The sequence below is a fragment of the Lineus longissimus genome, chromosome 13 (assembly GCF_910592395.1).
Source record: "Lineus longissimus chromosome 13, tnLinLong1.2, whole genome shotgun sequence".
Classification (NCBI taxonomy): Eukaryota; Metazoa; Nemertea; class Pilidiophora; order Heteronemertea; family Lineidae; genus Lineus; species Lineus longissimus.
Window position 1 is genome coordinate 561,329 of NC_088320.1, and position 18,958 is coordinate 580,286.

At 43.8% G+C, this 18,958-nt stretch overlaps 3 protein-coding genes across 4 annotated transcripts; 1 reads left to right on the plus strand and 2 right to left on the minus strand.

Annotated features, from left to right (window-relative positions):
• Nucleotides 1-1,139: 1,139 nt before the first annotated feature.
• LOC135498068 (V-type proton ATPase subunit F-like) lies at nucleotides 1,140-3,228 on the minus strand. Its single transcript, XM_064788221.1, has 4 exons — nucleotides 3,162-3,228; nucleotides 2,413-2,494; nucleotides 2,038-2,120; nucleotides 1,140-1,842 (listed from the first exon to the last, which is right to left on the minus strand). The coding sequence occupies exons 1-4, from the start codon at nucleotides 3,210-3,212 to the stop codon at nucleotides 1,690-1,692; spliced, it is 369 nt and encodes a 122-aa protein (XP_064644291.1). The 5' UTR covers nucleotides 3,213-3,228; the 3' UTR covers nucleotides 1,140-1,689.
• LOC135498067 (transmembrane and ubiquitin-like domain-containing protein 1) lies at nucleotides 3,074-5,477 on the plus strand. 2 transcript variants are annotated; one of them, XM_064788220.1, is made up of 3 exons: nucleotides 3,074-3,093; nucleotides 3,906-4,406; nucleotides 4,603-5,477. In XM_064788220.1, exons 2-3 carry the CDS (start codon nucleotides 3,922-3,924, stop codon nucleotides 5,033-5,035), a joined length of 918 nt encoding a protein of 305 aa, XP_064644290.1. In that variant the 5' UTR covers nucleotides 3,074-3,093; nucleotides 3,906-3,921; the 3' UTR covers nucleotides 5,036-5,477. The 2 variants fall into 2 exon arrangements, with proteins under 2 accessions (XP_064644290.1, XP_064644289.1); XM_064788219.1 differs by lacking the exon at nucleotides 3,074-3,093 and adding an exon at nucleotides 3,400-3,461.
• Nucleotides 5,478-6,131: 654 nt separating this feature from the next.
• Nucleotides 6,132-15,351, minus strand: LOC135497898 (protein disulfide-isomerase A5-like). Its single transcript, XM_064787889.1, has 20 exons — nucleotides 15,301-15,351; nucleotides 14,636-14,765; nucleotides 14,220-14,307; nucleotides 14,020-14,085; nucleotides 13,782-13,827; nucleotides 13,418-13,571; nucleotides 13,110-13,177; nucleotides 12,752-12,843; nucleotides 12,471-12,539; nucleotides 11,966-12,102; nucleotides 11,726-11,793; nucleotides 11,304-11,398; nucleotides 11,016-11,081; nucleotides 10,657-10,796; nucleotides 10,226-10,425; nucleotides 9,901-10,087; nucleotides 9,652-9,719; nucleotides 9,379-9,460; nucleotides 8,923-9,004; nucleotides 6,132-8,607 (listed from the first exon to the last, which is right to left on the minus strand). The coding sequence occupies exons 1-20, from the start codon at nucleotides 15,349-15,351 to the stop codon at nucleotides 8,031-8,033; spliced, it is 2,466 nt and encodes an 821-aa protein (XP_064643959.1). The 3' UTR covers nucleotides 6,132-8,030.
• Nucleotides 15,352-18,958: the final 3,607 nt, after the last annotated feature.

The window sequence follows — 18,958 nt, forward strand, 5'->3', positions numbered from 1 at the left end:
TCCCAATAATATTCTATCCCGGGGTCGAGATTAGCTGATTGCGTTGTCTGAAACCCAGCCAACTCATGAATTCCCAATGAACAAACAACTCACAAAGAGGTTGGCGATTTGTCGAAAGACGCACGGTTGCGTGCGACCGGCTCGTACCAGGCGTGTGACCTATACCGACAAATCCAGAATAAAATATCGTGACATATACCCGAAGGTTAAAGGACACTCTGTGAGATATCGCGCTCACTTTGAGGTAATTATTCGTCCTCAGATTTATGAATTTGAAGGGACATCTCGACATGGGCTAGACTATTATGCAGTCCATTTCATCATCCTGGTCGTCTTTCCTCGATGACGACGGGCCGAGGCCGGTCCACTGCGTCCGGAGTTAAGGAATGGGCAGGATGGATGGAAACGGAGACAAGATAGGGGTGGTATTGACGGTACGTCACGTACGAGGCTTTCTGGCCAAGGATGACTTTCTTGCTAGGACCATACCCTAATCTGCCATCATACAATAGGGTCGGACTCCTTTTCCATGGGTACATACTGTGTCGATCACCGGCTTAGCTGAGAAGGCCCCTTGAAATTATAAGGCCATGTGCCCGAGGTGGGCTAGATTATTCAGTCGCAAGAGATCAAGAGGTGATTACCATCGGCCAGCGATCTCTGTCGCCGTTACCCCACACATGTATTCAGATGGCCTGGCTGACTTCTATATCGGTAGAGACTTATATAAGAAAAAATACAATTGATGCCGAGGTTAATTTCATTTAAATAGCTCAACCCCAAAGGGCTTTTCACTCATACCTCAACTACTCCACACATGTTCAGCTGAAGACAACGGTACTGAGTATGCGAATGACGGGAAAGCGCCGACATTGCAGGACGTGTAGTAGACCGACTAGGAGCCGTCACGAATCCGTTCGTTGTGCGGTCGTTGCGAATGTGGTTGTAGATTATAGCCACACCTCAAGAGCTATGGAGACATATCAAGTAAAAGTATTCATTCCCCTTTGATACAGGGCAATGATAATGGGATTGTCTTCCGGGTCCAGATGGAGGCATGTGATGAATGCCAGGCCGAAGGGATGATAATCAAACCGTTTGTCAAGAAGTTGAGAAGACAAACAAAACATATTAGTACATACACATATATTTTATTTTCTGAATAAATAACACATCCAATTAGTTTAGGTGTACTCCAGGTGTTGACTTCGTAATACAAGAGTTATATTGCACATCTTCTAGTGTCTCTCTCAAACTTCATGTCATCATTGGATATGAAAAGTGTTTTGAACTGCTGCCAGCAGGTTGTTTGTCGAAGACCCCACATGGGATATTTTGAAACTAATTTACAGAAAGTCCTAAAAGACCAATGAGAGAGGCTACACAGGTGGAATGTCAAATCAATAATGTACAGCAACAAATATCAGTCTCTTTCCAATATAATGATTCCCTAATTAACCCATCACTTCATGCAACATGCATATAATTCTGAAAGCCTCAGTAATAACAGGCTGTCTGTGATATTGCAGAGAGCAGAACAAGCCAATTCTACTTGATGGTACTTTCATTTCAAATACACATCAGGCCAATATGACAGCATTGTTTGGTTAGGTCAATGTACCTGGCAGTTGTTTCATATTCTGCCACACAAAGCAACCGGCATCTCTACATGAAGCAAATCACAATCATTTATCTGAAGTCATCAACACTGAACATTCCCTTCGCCCGTCTCAATATGGAATCCTTGCTAGCATCATACGGGTGGTCCTTACTCGGGATCTCGAGGACAGCTGGCGTCGCTACGTTGTGAGCATCGAGGACGTAACGTATCATCTCCGCCACCTGGAAAAGAAGTGACATCAGTTGATCAGAGTCATGATAGACTACTATCTTTCACTTGACATTTCATATAAGTCTGGCCTTTTATAGGCCTACCAGCAGTGCCAGAGACTGGTACTGTTCAGGCCCTCTGCTCATACAATAATACTCATACTCAATCAATCCCCTGTCAAGTTTGAAGTGTTGAGAACCACTTACATTTTGATTGATTAGTATTATGGCCACATCATCTCGGGCGACAAATGACTTGAATGTTTCTTCTATTTCTGCTACACTGGTATCTGAGGAAGAATGAATAAAAGAATCATTCATTTCACACGAATATGTAGTTTTTTGAGAGGTTCATGAAGGTCAATGTGAAGTTGACAGGATTCCCTTCCTAGTGCCGAATGCTCAGGAAAAGCCGCCCCCGCCCCCGCCCTAACAACCAAATAAAACAGGTTCATTTTGAGACCATGAAAGAGAAGTCATCTCTTACAATCAGTTCTGAATACCTATAGAACCTCATCAATCAATGGCACAGAATGTCTCCTGCAGCAACCAAGTGTTCCAGTCCTGCACAACCATACTTACTTTTATCAACAACTAGAAAGTTGGGTTGCCTACTTTTGTTCATTTCACCAATGCCACCAAGAAGAAACCCGGTGCAAGTATCCTGAAAATAAGAAACAGATAATACATATCAGATGAAGTTAGCTCCAAGTCCAATGGACTACCCTCTAAATGCCCCAATTTAAGGGTGGGAAATTGTACCATGAATCGTTGATACGGAAGGGAGATCAGTTTTCAACTGCAACTCTGCACATTGCCACAGCATCGCCACTATCATAACCATGGCTGGCATGCTGGGCTGGGGACTGGGCTCTAGGCAGCATGCATGCACATCACTATTCACACTCCTCTGGCTCAGCCAGCAGGACTACCCACACGCAAGGCCAAGGCCAAGTGCCTTTGGAATTCCGAATTGCAGCTTGCTTTGGCTTGGGTGGCCATGCCAAGCCCATGGCCACGATAGAGTATCATTTTCACCTAAATTTGGGAAAAACATAATTCTATTCTTTAATTGTCAGTTCTGATATCAAATCTGTAACACCTAATTGTTACAACGTGTGAACAACTGAAAATTGTAAATTTACAACTAGAATTTGAAATCGAATTAGAATTTTCAAGCTTGTCACATGACGTATAAATCTCTTGTAAAGCCTATTTTTGGTGTCTTCTGAGACATAACCCTGGCTTATTTGGGCTTATTGTGTAGGTATTTATCTCTTCTATATTCTACATTGTTCAATTACGTGAAATAGGGAGAAATGAAAGCATACTTCGTCTCCGATGACGGCGATTAGCCGACCTTTTTGCGATGAGTGTGCCATCTTGGATCAAATTTGGTCTTGAGTGATCAATATCGGTCATACTAAACAGCGTCCACCAGCGTCCACCAAATTGCAGAATTCAACCTATTTCTTTAATAAATATATATATAATGTTTCGCGAAAAAATTTGGATTAAAACAAACTAATAAAACTATTTCAATAATGTATTCATTTGTTCTTACCATTTCCAAGTGTCATGGTGGTCGAATCCAGAAAAAAAATTGTTTTCGGAAATAAATCGATTAAAATGTCAGTAACTACACGTCATACTTCAACTGAAGTTGTTTTATTTGATACTGTTGATGTTTTTCCATTACAGAATGATTAGAATTATTTCATGAATGGAAGGATGTTTGTGTAATCGACCATTGTTAGTCTCAAAAATGACAAAACTGGGTGGCAGTCTTGAGTCTGGGAAAATGTCCACTTTATCTCAGACTCAGTTCATGATTATTGCATGTCTATCATGAACAGGTCCAGGTGTTGGTATGGGGCATGCTGCCACCCATTGTAGGCACCCGAATGGCATGCCTGCCAGGCTGCTGCAGTGCTGGGCCTGCCTTGGCCTTGTCCATCTCTATGGTTAGGTTAGGTAAAGTAAGGTGTCAGTAGGCCTATGTGTTGTAGGGTCAGTTGTACCTCATTGCTTCCTTCTTGTTAGTTACTCACTCTATATGCTTGCTTTTCTTCCAGAGTCCAATAAAAAGAGATGTCGATCATAGAAGGCGTTGGAGATGAGGTCACAATCTTTGTGACCATCCTTTTCGTCCTTACTGGGCTGCTTCTCGCCTGGTTAACTACTACCCTCAACCCTGGGTCATCTGATGCAGGGACTGACATCAGTCATGAACCAACCAGTGAAGGAAATGGAGCCACTCACGACCAGGCAGGAAGTGACACTTCGGAAACGTCGCCACAGCAGCAGGAAGAACCTCCAGATGGCACAACAGGAGAAGTCAGGAACCGACTCCATCAAGAGCAGAACCAGCCTGACCCATCAGGACCTGGAGACTCTGTACCCAAGAACTCTGCTCCTGAGAACTCAGAACCCAGTGCTTCAGGTTCAAGTGCAGGCACCCCACCTGAACCATCTGAAAGACTCGACGGTCATATTCGATTGAAAATCAAATATCTCGACGAGCGAGAAAGATTTGTCCAAGCTCGCCCTGATGAAAACATAGAGAATTTCAAAAGGTAGGTCTGCCTTAAGAACAAATGAACATCCATACAAGGATGTGATGAACTCTCCTTGATCTCCTCTTCTCGTTTCTTTCCTTGCTTCGTTTACTAGTAAGCTTTAACTTCCATATCCTTGACTGAAGGGGTTCTCTCAGCTTATAAACCAAGTGGCACCCAGTGGTAAATAATATGTTGTTATTTTTACTTCCAGGACACATTTCGCTGGTGAGCTTGCCGAGAATCTTCTGGTGCGTCTTATCTACAATGGTCAAGAACTGCGTGGAGACGGCTCAACGCTGTCCTCGTACAACATCGGAGACATGAGCGTTGTTCATTGCCTGATCACACGCTCACAACGTCCCCAGGAAGGAAACGTACAGATGGACCAGGACACTATGGAAATAGACCTTAGCAATCTAATGTTCCCGTTATTTGGACTAATTCTAGGTCTGATCTGGTACTGCCGGATTGCCTATAGAAACTTTTTTAATGCTATGTCCACTTTGGCGCTTATTGGGATCACTGTCTTATTTTTCTTTGCCTGTGTGATTACGTTTCGGAATAATAGGCCACATGAACATTTCCCCCCGCCTCACATGCCTCAAGAGGTACCAGGCGCGGGTGGTCACCAGCACCAGGAATAGTTGGATATTTCAATTTGGGTGGACAGAAAGTTGTACCGATACCATCAAGAATACAACTTAGGTTTTTGAGTTGTCAAGAATTGAATTGTGGACTTCAGAAAGGGTAATTTGGATGCTTTCTCCACAGCAACTAGTCTCTGTAATCTCCCTTCCTACTCAAGATAGGCAGGTTATGTCATGTTGTGCTTATGTGGCATGGTTTGGCACCAAGTTGGCCGAGGCATCTTGGCAGTCAAAGCTTCACCAGATGCCTCTCAAGATTTTATTTCTTACTCTTCAATGTACATGTAAAAACACTGATGAAACACAAGTCGTCTCCTCTAAAGGAATGCTACTTGAATAGGTTTATATTGTACAAACACTGTCATGGTGTATAGAATGCATGTTACTTTCCCCCTTGCTTGTCAAGCTGATCAGCTCATGAATAAATTGTTGAATATTAGATATGTGTGACTTCATTCACGGTCATTGTCAAGTCACAACCAAGAGGTCAACAGTATAAGTGGACAGTCTTCACTGTATTTGCCTTACAATACAACAAGCCATGGATAGCTCCACGAGTCCTGGAAACCTGCAGAGGCTTCAGCACTGTGGCTTAGACAAAGGAGTGTCCAGCCTTATCAAGGGCTCAACTGACACGTCCCCAGACCAACCAGCCTCATCCCTTCTGTAGACGTTTACAAATCATAGTATCTTGGGTGAAGGTGCTACAAATGTAAAGGTGCAGATCAGCTATCTTGGATATCCGATATGTACCTTAGTCGTTTACAACCAATGACATGGTCATTCTAGCAGCAATGGAAACGTGGTGTCCACAACATTGTCTCACCCCAATGGCAACAACCAAGGGACCAGGACATCAAGTGGGGAGAAGAGATGGGGACCTCCGAGAGCACCAGTGACACACAGCTGGCCGTGACCTCGGAGAGCACCAGTGACACACAGCTGGCCGTGACCTCTTCTAACAACACTTGGATGTGCATACCACTATTTCTGGCCAAGGCAAGGCAGAAAGGTGTAAATGCCGCACGCTCAGTCCCAACCAATAACATGCAGTCCAAGTCTGGGTTGAAGAATCACCAACAAAACAAATGCATTTCAAAAGTCAATATCTTAAAAGCGATTTATTCAAATAATGCTTTTACACTTCAAAATATCTGAGTATGTTGCAATATGCATTGCACCTTAATTTGTTTCCCAAAACCAACAGCTAACCTTAACAACCTAGTTTTCTCCACAAAATGTGGAGCAGAAGCCCACTCGCGTGATCCAATCAGCACCCCTATGATACACAAGGTCTATCCAAACATCAAATTGCCAGAAGGACTTGTAACTAGACTAACATGATATGGTTCTATCCAGCCTCAACAACACGAGAAAGGAGTCACAATTTATTGCTAACTGGACTACCAGCTACAAATACTAAGACCAACTGAACAATGTCATAAATGACGAGGAGTTTGGTTCTGAGTAATGTTTGCAGAGCCCAAACTTTTCCAATTTGCTCATTTTTCAATTTGTGTCGACTACATTCCATGTTTGCTGCTAAAGTTTAACAGTTAATGCATTAGGGTTGAAAGCCACAACCAGAATGACCACAGCTATCAAAAATAGTTTTTCCTTTGTAAGAGAAAATATCCTAATTTATGTACACAGATACGAGACCCAAAAAAAACAGAAAGGAATCAGTCAGTATACAGTGCTGAGTCATACACAAAGTCATCTAAACAGCAACGATTCCTATCACTTTCGGTCACAAACACATCAAGGATTAACAAATAAAAGGGTTCTTTGCTGAGAGGACCACACAACCTTGAGCCAAAAGGATAAGTTAACAGTCATTTGGAGATGGAGTTTTGACCAGAAGGCATTCATTCATTCCTGAATAAAAAGGCACCAATATGTAAACAATTCCCTTCCAAAATGACCTGAGTGCATTTTGCTGCGGCTCTAAATGTGGATTAAATGTAGAAGTATAAAGCCATGGAATCCGAGGCAAAATATTCCAAAATGGCATCAAATATAAATAGATTGGGTCACTTGGTTCTTGGGTTGATCGTGTAGCAATTGTACACCACAAGACTGGCACCATATGCATGAAGTTCATCAGTCATTCTGTCTCCAGAACTTCAGTCAATATTATACTCTTAGGTCATTTACAAGACATCTAGCACAAATAAATAAGAAGCCTTGAATATTTTGATTATAAAACACACGGATACTGGCAGTGCCGGTTTGTAATGGCAGACTAATCTAGTTGGAATGTTCAAAACAGCTACTGTAGAAAAAACAGCCACCACAAGCGCAAACACTCAACAAATAAGTCTCGAGGCCAAGTCCAATTAATAACGAGGATGTCAGCATGAATATAAACCAACTGATATGGTGTATGAAGTCGACGGTGGCCTTAAGCCAGCTCTTGGTTCCCAATTATTGATTGCGGTCAATCAGGTACGCTTAAAGAATTACAGGCAGAAGTCCCATTGACTGTGGGTGCTTTCCTGACCGAGTCAACTGGAACTGACCACCTTCTAAGAGGATGGTTTCTTGTTATACAACTCGTACCTCAGTGGCCATAGTGTTATTGCTAGACAGATCTGTCAATATCAACAGTGTTTCTCCAGGTATATACATGAATGCATATGTACAAGTGTACACAGGCCACACAAAGTACAAAAATGAACCATTCGGTATCTAAACACATAAATACTTCAGTCATTCACATTATTAAGTAGGGTCGACACCAAAAGCATGAATGACCATTCAAGCACCCTTTACGGATATGGAAGCATTTCGCACACATACCAGGCAGGGAGCTCTCACTAACTCAAAGATTTATGAAATACAACTTTTGGACATCAAACATTTCTTTCATATGGAACTTTTTCCTTTTTTTACAAAAATGACTGATGCAGGTGGTTCAGGAGGTATGGTGTGAAGAGAAAGATTACTATAAAACTATGCCAACCACCAGTGATGAGACTGATCAAGATGTTTATAATTCTGTCTTCTTTTTCTCCTTTGTATTTTCCTCAGCCTTCCTTTTCTCTTCCTCGGCCTTCTTTTTCTCCTCGGCCTTCTTCTTCTCTTCCTCGGCCTTCTTTTTCTCCTCGGCCTTCTTTTTCTCCTCGGCCATCTTTTTCTCCTCAGCCTTCTTTTTCTCCTCAGCCTTCTTTTTCTCCTCGGCCTTCTTCTTTTCCTCAGCCTTCTTTTTTTCCTCAGCCTTCTTCTTTTCCTCAGCCTTCTTCTTCTCTTCCTCAGCCTTCTTTTTCTCCTCAGCCTTCTTCTTTTTCTCAGCCTTCTTTTTCTCCTCCTCAGCCTTCTTTTTCTCCTCAGCCTTCTTCTTTTTCTCAGCCTTCTTTTTCTCCTCCTCAGCCTTCTTTTTCTCCTCCTCAGCCTTCTTTTTCTCCTCGGCCTTCTTTTTCTCTTCCTTAGCCTTCTTTTTCTCCTCAGCCTTCCACTCTTCCTCAGCCTCTACTCGACGTTTCTCCTCTGCCAGTCTGTTTTCTTCTTCGGCTGCCTTTAGTTTTTCTGCTTCTTGTTCCAAACGTTTCTGTTCTTCTGGATCATTCCTGAAATAAATATCAGAGAAGTCATTTGACGTAAGTCTAGCAGAACCAGGCCCCATGCTCCCTCCAAAAGAATCATTTGTTGAGCACGAAGAAGAAAAAGAGGAAGAAGGTGGCTTGCCCTGATGGGGTGTTTGATCGCAGTCGATAGTGAGGTAGGCAGGATGATGGCTGGATATCAGCAGATCACGCCTGAAGTGCTCTATGTTGGATTTGTCCCGTAAACTACAATCATAAATCTGGACAAATAATCTGTCTATTCTGATTTGCAATGTAGACTAGAACAACAGCCATAAACTGGATAATATAATGACTCACTCTATCATGAAGTTAAACAGGTCGTCAGTGGAGCGTCCGCCGTCATAGTCCTTCACCATCTGGCCATTCCGGAAATATTTCACTGAAATCAAAGGAAAACTTTACTGTCAACAGGACACATTATTTGAACAGAACTGCAGTGGGTTCTATCAAGACTTGCTCAACTTGACAACCTTGAGTTGTTCGTTGCAGCTTTGGATGATTCCCACCACCAGCTTTGTCTTAGCAATGCCATGTTGCCATGCACTGCATGCACTACATGCACCATTGCATGCACTACATGCAGTTATGTGGACAATGTATGTGAACAATGTACAGTATTATGTTCTGACGAAACTCAGTGATTATATCTTATCTTCATGACACACTTTGCCCAGAATGTACGTGGCAAGTTCTGGCAGAGGTCAACAGTCAACAATGCAGCTCCTTGGCTGACAGAAGGTACGTGGTACTCACGTGTCGGGTAGCCGCGGACCTCGTACTTCTCACCAATCTGCGCCTCCTGTGTTGCATCAACAGCAGCTAGAACGCCACCTATCTGTAAATACAGGAACATGTCTTAATGTGAGGTGGCAGGAGTGGTTTTTCTCTTGCTGAGGGTCAATTTTCTGTAATCTAACTTGAATTCTGATGTTGGCGATAATAAGTTGATCAGAAGAGAAACTAGGTGGAGCTTTCACCACTTCAAATCACGTCTCTCAAAGCTATAATGAGCCAACCAAGGCTTACCGATCCATCAACAAGTCGTTGAGCAGCTTCACCATACGCAGGCTTCATGGCTTTACAATGTCCACACCCTGAAAGATCATCAAAACAGAATGTCACAACAGCATCACAGGCAGGAGCCAATGATGGAACACTCATTCTTACTTGGCACAAACTGTATGAAAGACTTAAACCACAGCAGGGAGTTACAAGATACTTTCATGTAATAGAATTTCACTCAACAAAAGCAGAAAAGAAAACAATCAAACTTACATGGTGCGTAAAACATAACCAGGACGGATGGATGTTCGGATAAAAACGTATCAAAAGTGTCGTCTGCCAAGTGCTGGACGTTGCCGGCGGCGTCGTTCTCTGCCCAGGCAAGTCGTGGGTCGGTCTTGGGCTTCGGAGGGGGAGTCGGGTTCTGGGGATCCTTCATGAAGTGCACGAAGTCATTTTCCTGAAAGTGACAGTGAAAGAGTTAAAGCCAGATGGAAGACTCTATTTGAAGAGGGATAGGTGTGAAGCCATCAAGAACCAGGCCAACAACTACATCTCATCAACCAGGAGCATCTCCAACCAACCAATAGGAGCCTACCTCTCTTCCACCAGTATATTTCTCATCATTCTTGCCGTAGTTGAAGTACTTGAACGTCGGGTAGCCACTGACGTCATGCTGTTTACAGACGTCGGCATGTTTTGTACAATCCATGGCAGCAAACATGACCTTGTTGTCCTCTTTGTACGTCTCAGCAGCTTTCATGTAGTGCGGCTTGGCTTTCTTACAGTGACCACACCCTGGAAAATAAACCTATTCTGGTCTTAACATTATCAACAGGAGCTTTCAGTGGTCAGGAGTAGGTATGGTGTGTCCCTATCTCTGTATGGCAAGTTATAGAGAAGACACGCCACTGGTGAGGAACACCAAACTCAGTGAGAGGGGCAGACCGAAGGACATTTAGGAGGATACCAGGATCACAAAGAGAAGGCCTCACAATGGAGTCAGCCAGACTATTGTATATCACTTACATGGGGCATAAAACATGACAAGAGTGTGTTTCTTCCTCTTGAGTGTGCTCTTGAAGTTTTGAGAATCCAAATGGACCACATCACTCTCTGTTAGTTCCCACGGTTGTTCTTCCGCGGGTGGTGGCGGAGGCTCCTTCGGACTGTAAAAGAATAGGACTATATTAGCACGGATAAATCACCTACACGGCGGCACTGAGCCTCCCATTGTGGGCCTCTCTCCACAGTGCAGATTCCCTATTACAAAACCAAGACCATGTTTGAAATTATTCAATTCAATTCACAAAGCAAGATGTGATGTCATCAACAAAACAGGCATCAACAAAGACACATTACCAACATGCGAGTGTTTGATAACTTACTCTTTCATAAACTCCACAATTTTATCTGCCGTTCTTTCATTGACATCGAATTTGACTTCACCATCCCTGCAAAAAATGAAACAAGTGTCATGATAAGTTGGGTCAAGTTCACTTCTCCACATCGCTGTTCAAGAACTTGGGCATCTCGGAGGGTTGTGGCCACCAAGCACATGACTTGACATGTAAAGAACAACACCTGAAAGGACTCCACGCTCTCAGCTGAGCAAATTCAAATCTCCATCAACCTGCTCCTCAGGTTTCCAACTGTTTCATGAAACATCAACTTACTTGAAATACTTGACAGTGGGGAAACCTTTGATGCCATATTTCTCCGAGACGACTTTCTCCACCGTTGAATCAACAGCTGCTATTGTCGCTTCGATCTGAAACCAAGACGACACAGTCGATGAATGGAAGGATTGTTACTCAGTAAGTAATCAACAGGTCACCAAAACAGTGGTTTATCACCTTTAGACCAGTGACTTCTCCCGTCTAATCAAAATCTTCAGAGGGAACAGAAGCCTCTTATTCTACTCTGGGGAAATGGATATGATGAAGGGAACAGACTGAGCTCTTCCAGCTGCAGCAATGAAATGGATAGTCTATCAATAATAATGAAAACGATGTTGTCAGGCTGTCACAACGTCTCTGAGAATAATGGAGTAGGCACCCAATGCGAGCTGTGGCAATTCAGTTCAGACAACGCCTACCTCTTCACCCTTGAGTTGGGCAGCTGCATCAACATACTCTGGTTTCATCTTCTTGCAATGGCCGCACCCTGAAAGAGATGGAGGGACATCAGGTAATCAGGATCTTCTGCCAAGTCTACACCATGGAACCTGACTCGAGACCATTCTACAGAAAGCTGACATCAGCACTTTCTGATAGTAGCATGTGTTCCATGACTAATCTTATTTCTGGGTGAAATTATTTCCGATCACTCAACTTACATGGGGCATAAAACATGACTAGGACGGAGGGATGAGATGCCATGAATTCATCAAAGTTGGCATCCGTCAAATGGACCACATCAGTCTCCTCCTCCTTCCATTCAGACTCTTTCTCAGGCTCTTTAGGTGGCTGAGGGCTGCAAGAGAAACAGGGTGCACGTCACAAGATGCTTTCAAGTGAGATAAAGGTCTCCCCGACCAGCTCAGGGCTTCTCTTGGAGGCCGACGTATTTTGTACCAAAGATTTACTTTGATCATTCATGTTTCAAGAGCCTAAATACATTCTAGATAAACCACAACTTAAGCCCACATATATTTAAGTATAATAGCCTGTCAAGTCTGAGGCCTCTGCAACATTTGTATGTCATGTGATTCCATCATAACCTAAGTTACATGGGCTTCACTAGGCCTATTATTGAGTACATAGTGAGTAAGTGGCAGCATCTTAAGATTCTGAAGAAAATCAATACAATGTAATTGTTATAATTTGTATGTTTTTTCTTACTTCTTCATCCAAGTAACAATACCATCTTTATTTTTCTCTCCGCCATAGTTGTATTTCATTTGGCCTTTTCTGAAAATATGAACAAGCATAGATAAACAGCAAGTCGTCTTCATTAAGAACAGGGCAGAGGATGCTGGTCTTGGTTTTACCTCAATGTCTTGTTAGTCTCACTGTAGCACTGTACAGCAGAAAGAGAATCACCTTAGCTGAAGACAAACTAGACTTGTGTGGAGGCTGAAGAAGGACCGATTGCTAGACCTCAATCTCCTTGTAGTACTCACTCTATGTAAATAATGGAAGGGAATCCTGTGATGTTGAACTGTTCTCTGATGATAGCATTCTCTGGTTTATCAACGTCCATGCCAGCAAGAACCTGAAATACACAATTAGGCGAGAGTTAGACTTTGACTTGATCTGCTTGCTATCGCACAAGACCATTGCACTTAACCTCAACAGAAGCACTCGAAGTGATAACAGGCCCCATGCATCTATATTCCTGCCATCAATCAAGTTGACCAACTGGTTTAGTCACATCGTTTCTGCCCAGAGGTGATAATGGAGGCAGCATTATCCAATCTCCTGGTTAGTAACTGCAAGCACCAGACTACCCGTCTGTCGTCAGCTGATTTGTATACTTACCGAAAAACCTTTCAGTTCAGTGGCAGCCGCTGCATATTCTGGTTTCATCATCTTACAGTAGCCACACCCTGGAAAGACAGAATACAAGTATGTACAGATAAAGAGAGGTTGACCGATGTCTAAATCAGAAGAGTTTGGTTGAAGAAAGTATGCAATCTTAGTCTGTGCTTTGTCATTGACTTATCATCTTACACTGGGATAACAACGACTCCTCTGGTCGAAAAATTATCTCGTCAATTCTAAACTAACCAGGCTATGACCACAGCACACAGCAGAGAACCTAGCAAAGTGCACAAGATCTGACTTACATGGCGCATAGAACATCAGGAGTATAGGCTTTCTCTCTTTCTTCAGTAATTTCGTTAATTGTGGTGGATTCATGATATGAATGACATCATCCGCGGATGATTCTTCATCCCATGGTAAATCACCTTTAGGATCGCGTAGGAAACTAATCAGTGACTGAAAGACAACAAGTTACCATTCAGTTAGATTTGATCTCTGTAATCAGGATGTACCTTTCTATAGATACAGCATTTGTAAGTTCCAAACGTGCTCTCAATAGAGAGGTTCGACCAGCTTTAAAATGCATGACCTGATCTTCATTTGCTAAGTGAATCCCAAACTATTTTTTGAGGATTGTAGAAAATAAAATGTCAAACAAAAACCTACCTTGGCTGTTTCTCGCCGATCATATATTTTATTAAATTCACCATTACTGGAAGAAAAAAACCCATCAATAGTACTTAGAAATCCAACTGTCACAATAAGCACAAATCTTATTTGTCCAAGGTGGCCTTCGATTCAACACACTTATTCACCTTTCTATTCTTGAGGACACTAACAAAACCTGTTATAGCAAAACCTATCCGACATGTGCCATAATCCTCAACAAAATATACCAACTTACCTATAATGTTTTATTTCATAAGAACTGGGCTTCGCTTTAAATTTTTTGCATAATTTTTGAGCTGCACTGAAAAAAGAAGAAAAGAATCTTACAAAAATCTACCAGATTACCAAGAAATTTTGTATGCGTATGATTTTATTGTTGGCAACATGCCCACCCCCCCCCCCACCCCATCCCCGGCCCCATGTATGGCTGCTTACCTACAATCCACATATGCCACTGTGGCTTGGCCCATCATCTCTTCTGCGGCCTCGCGGGCAGTCTTGAGCAATGAGGAGACCTCACGATCTGAAAATAAAGCAGACAGATGATTGTATAATCTAATAAAGGATAAGCCCAGGGCTCTCCATCTTCCTGCAGTGCTCAAGGAAGGAATAATAGAAAATATACTCTATCATTCTGTAGGCCACTGAAGGCAGTTTTCAATTCACGCTTGGACCCGACTGAAGACTTCACTGCCACTTTTTGCTCTGTAGAAACGCCCTTTATTTTGTCACTCAAACCGAGGCTAATGACCTTTTTTTGGGAAAACGGCAGTGAATTGTCAAGTCGCTAGCAAGCTCGTAGGAGTTTAGGACAGCATCTAGGCAATACACAGAACTGTTTATTTACATACCATTTTTTGCATAGACAACAAGGACATTTGTCCGAGTCCGTAATAACTTTTTGAAATCCTTGACATCCTTCGGTCGTTGAATGAGGTTTTGCCGATTCTTTGCTGCTAGTGTCGACAATGGAATGATAACCTGAAAGTGAAATTGAAAAGTTTGTGAGGGTGTGAGGGTGTGAGGGCCAAGTCTATAAGACCTTCTGAGTTTGTGAGGGTGTGAGGGCCAAGTCTATAAGACCTTCTGAGTTTGTGAGGGTGTGAGGGCCAAGTCTATAAGACCTTCTGAGTTTGTGAGGGTGTGAGGGCCACTTTGTTCAAAATAACTCAAAAACATGACCCTCAAAATGACTGAAACTCATCATGGTATTTCTTCAGAAGCATGAAATATACTATCCAAATGGTTTTAAACCACAGATGCTCAGTTTTTGAAGTGTTGGTCATGATTGGTCGTGATTGGTCGTTATTTAGTATGACTGGTTATCATTATGTGTACCCAGGCTAGGACAGGAGAGCGAGAGGCCAAATTAAATTTTCTAACACCCATCGTCCCATGTACTCAAAAACTAAGAGGTCGGTCAAGAAATTATCAACGGAACAAGCAAGACATTAGTTTTGACTTATCGTTTGTTTATTGGAGTCTTGAAATCAGTTCTTATTCAGGGAATACACACCAAAATAAACAGCAAAGATCGCCACAAAGTGGACACGCTCACAGTCGCCATTTTGCCACGTATGGACAATCTGGTTCCGTATCCGGTGTCTTTTGTTTTTGTCGCGCACACGAGAAGCGCGCCGATGAACGGTGAATTCACCATGGTGATCATGATAAATCTCCCGGTCTTCGGTCCGTCTGTCGAATTGCTATAGACAGGGTCTATTCTACAGACCAAGGACTTTACAGACCTCGTTTTTTTGCTCTCACTTTTTAATTTGTTGAGATTTTCATGAAATCTAAAGTGATATCAGACCGGAAACGGTTTCCGCATATGTTCAGAAAAAACTTTTGAAAAAAATTAAATTTTAGTACCCTGATTTTGAAGAAATAAAAGTCTGTAATTCTCAGAATTCTAAATAAGAAAAAACAGACCAACTTCAAAGGCAAATCAAGATATAGCATAGTTAAGATGAACCGCATGATTAAACCAGGTTCATATTTGCTTTGACTCAATGAATGACGGATCTGCGGGAGCTGGTTCAGGGGTTCCAGCCGTAAATCGTCCCCCGCCCTAAAAACGGCCGATATTTTAAATTTTACGCAAATGCCTAGTTCCAATTTCTTAGCTTAGATGGCGGTATCTGACAGTTACGAAGACTTGTAAAGATGTGACACTAAATGCATAAGGATTTACCGTGGCTCCATGTTGTTTATATGCTGGGGAGGACCATGTTCTTCAGAAATGACCTTTGCCAATGAGACAGTAGACCGGCCTGGCCCTTCCCTCTGATGGATGTTCCTTTTTGCTACTTGGTGCGCCTTATCCCCAATTGCGTCAGGTTCTAGGTAGTGCCCCATGTCTCTTCTGGATGTGCCCTCCCCCTTTATAGCGCACCATGGCAGTGTTGCTACATAGTGTACCAAGTCCATGCCCCTTTACTAGGCGTACTCTGTCTGATCTGGATGTCGCTCTCCCACGACCAGGCCGAATCAGTCCTGGCTGCTCCACCGTGTTGACAACATGATGAGAGTGATGAGACAGTCACAGCCAGGCCGCATCAATCTTCGCCGCACACTGCCTAGTTGTTAACATGGCGAGAGAGATGAGACAATCACAGCCAGGCCAAATCAGTCTCGGCTGCTCTGCCAAGTTGTCTACATGGTGAGAGAGATGAGAGAAAGTCACAGCCAGGCCAAATCAGTCTTGGCTGCTCTGCCAAGTTGTCAACATGGTGAGAGAGATGAGGAAGTAACAGCCAGGCCGAATCAGTCCTGGCTGCTCCACCGTGTTGACAACATGATGAGAGAGATGAGGAAGTCACAACCAGGCCGAATCAGTCCTGGCTGCTCCACCGCGTTGACAACATGATGCGAGTGATGAGACAGCAGTCACAGCCAGGCCGCATCAATCTTCGCCGCACTGCCTAGTTGTTAATAAGGCGAGAGAGATGAGAAAGTCAGAGCCAGGCCGAATCAGTTCTGGCTGCTCCACTGTGTTGACAATAATTATGGTGAGAGAGATGAGACAGTCACAGCCAGGCCAAATCAGTCTTGGCTGCTCTGCCAAGTTGTCAACATGGTGAGAGAGATGAGGCAGTCACAGCCAGGCCGAATCAGTCCTGGCTGCTCCACCGTGTTGACAACATGATGAGAGAGATGAGGAAGTCACAGCCAGGCCGAATCAATCCAGGCTGCTCCACCGTGCTGACAACATGATGAGAGAGGTGAGGAAGTCACAGCCAGGCCGAATCAATCCTGGCTGCTCCACCGTACTGACAACATGATGCGAGTGATGAGACAGTCACAGCCAGGCCACATCAATCTTCGCCGCACTGTCTAGTTGTTAATATGGCGAGAGAGATGAGACAGTCACAGCCAGGCCGAATCAGTTCTGGCTGCTCCACCGTGTTGACAATAATTATGGTGAGAGAGATGAGACAGTCACAGCCAGGCCAAATCAGTCTTGGCTGCTCTGCCAAGTTGTCAACATGGTGAGAGAGATGAGGAAGTCACAGCCAGGCCGAATCAGTCCTGGTTGCTCCACCGTGTTGACAACATGATGAGAGAGATGAGACAGTCACAGCCAGGCCGAATCAGTCCTGGCTGCTCCACCGTGTTGACAACATGATGAGAGAGATGAGGAAGTCATAACCAGGCCGAATCAGTCCTGGCTGCTCCACCGTGTTGACAACATGATGAGAGTGATGAGACAGTCACAGCCAGGCCGCATCAATCTTCGCCGCACTGCCTAGTTGTTAATATGGCGAGAGAGATGAGACAATCACAGCCAGGCCAAATCAGTCTCGGCTGCTCTGCCAAGTTGTCTACATGGTGAGAGAGATGAGAGACAGTCACTGCCAGGCCAAATCAGTCTTGGCTGCTCTGCCAAGTTGTCTATATGGTGAGAGAGAGGAGACAGTCACAGCCAGGCGGCATCAGTCTTCGCCGCACTGCCTAGTTGTTGATATGGTGAGAGAGATGAGACAGTCACAGCCAGGCCAAATTAGTCTTGGCTGCTCTGCCAAGTTGTCAACATGGTGAGAGAGATGAGGAAGTCACAGCCAGGCCGAATGAGTCCTGGCTGCTCCACCGTGTTGACAACATGATGCGTTTGATGAGACAGTCACAGCAAGGCCGCATCAATCTTCGCCGCACTGCCTAGTTGTTAATAAGGCGAGAGAGATGAGACAGTCAGAGCCAGGCCGAATCAGTTCTGGCTGCTCCACCGTGTTGACAATAATTATGGTGAAAGAGATGAGACAGTCACAGCCAGGCCAAATCAGTCTTGGCTGCTCTGCCAAGTTGTCAACATGGTGAGAGAGATGAGGAAGTCACAGCCAGGCCGAATCAGTCCTGGCTGCTCCACCGCGGTGTTGACAACATGATGAGAGAGATGAGGAAGTCACAACTTAACGGCCGTTTTTTGTTGTTGACGTTTTGAGAGGTGTTCAGAAAATTCGTGGTATTTCTTTAACTATTGAAATTATCGATTGTTTGTTGACATATTCATGATCTTTGTATCACCCTTCACATAACAAACTTGATCTTTCATTTAAAAAATGTTTTTTGGGGATTTCTGCTGATGCATCATGCATCTTGCATAATGCTGTATTGGGGGAACAACCCATCTTGAAGACAAGCATCAGTGCTACCTCAGGGTGATGGTGTATTGGGGGAACAACCCATCTTGAAGACAAGCATCAGTGCTAGCTCTTGGGGATGGTGTATTGGGAGAACAACCCATCTTGAAGACAAGCATCTGCTAGCTTTGGGTGATGGTGTATTGGGGGAACAACCCATCTTGAAGACAAGCATCAGTGCTAGCTCTGGGTGATGGTGTATTGGGGGAACAACCCATCTTGAAGACAAGCATCTGCTAGCTCTGGGTGATGGTGTATTGGGGAACAACCCATCTTGAAGACAAGCATCTGATAGCTCTGGGTGATGGTGTATTGGGGGAACAACCCATCTTGAAGACAGATCAGTGCTAGCTCTGGGGGATGGTGTATTGGGGGAACAACCCATCTTGAAGACAAGCATCTGCTAGCTCTGGGTGATGGTGTATTGGGGGAACAACCCATCTTGAAGACAGATCAGTGCTAGCTCTGGGGGATGGTGTATTGGGGGAACAACCCATCTTGAAGACAAGCATCTGCTAGCTCTGGGTGATGGTG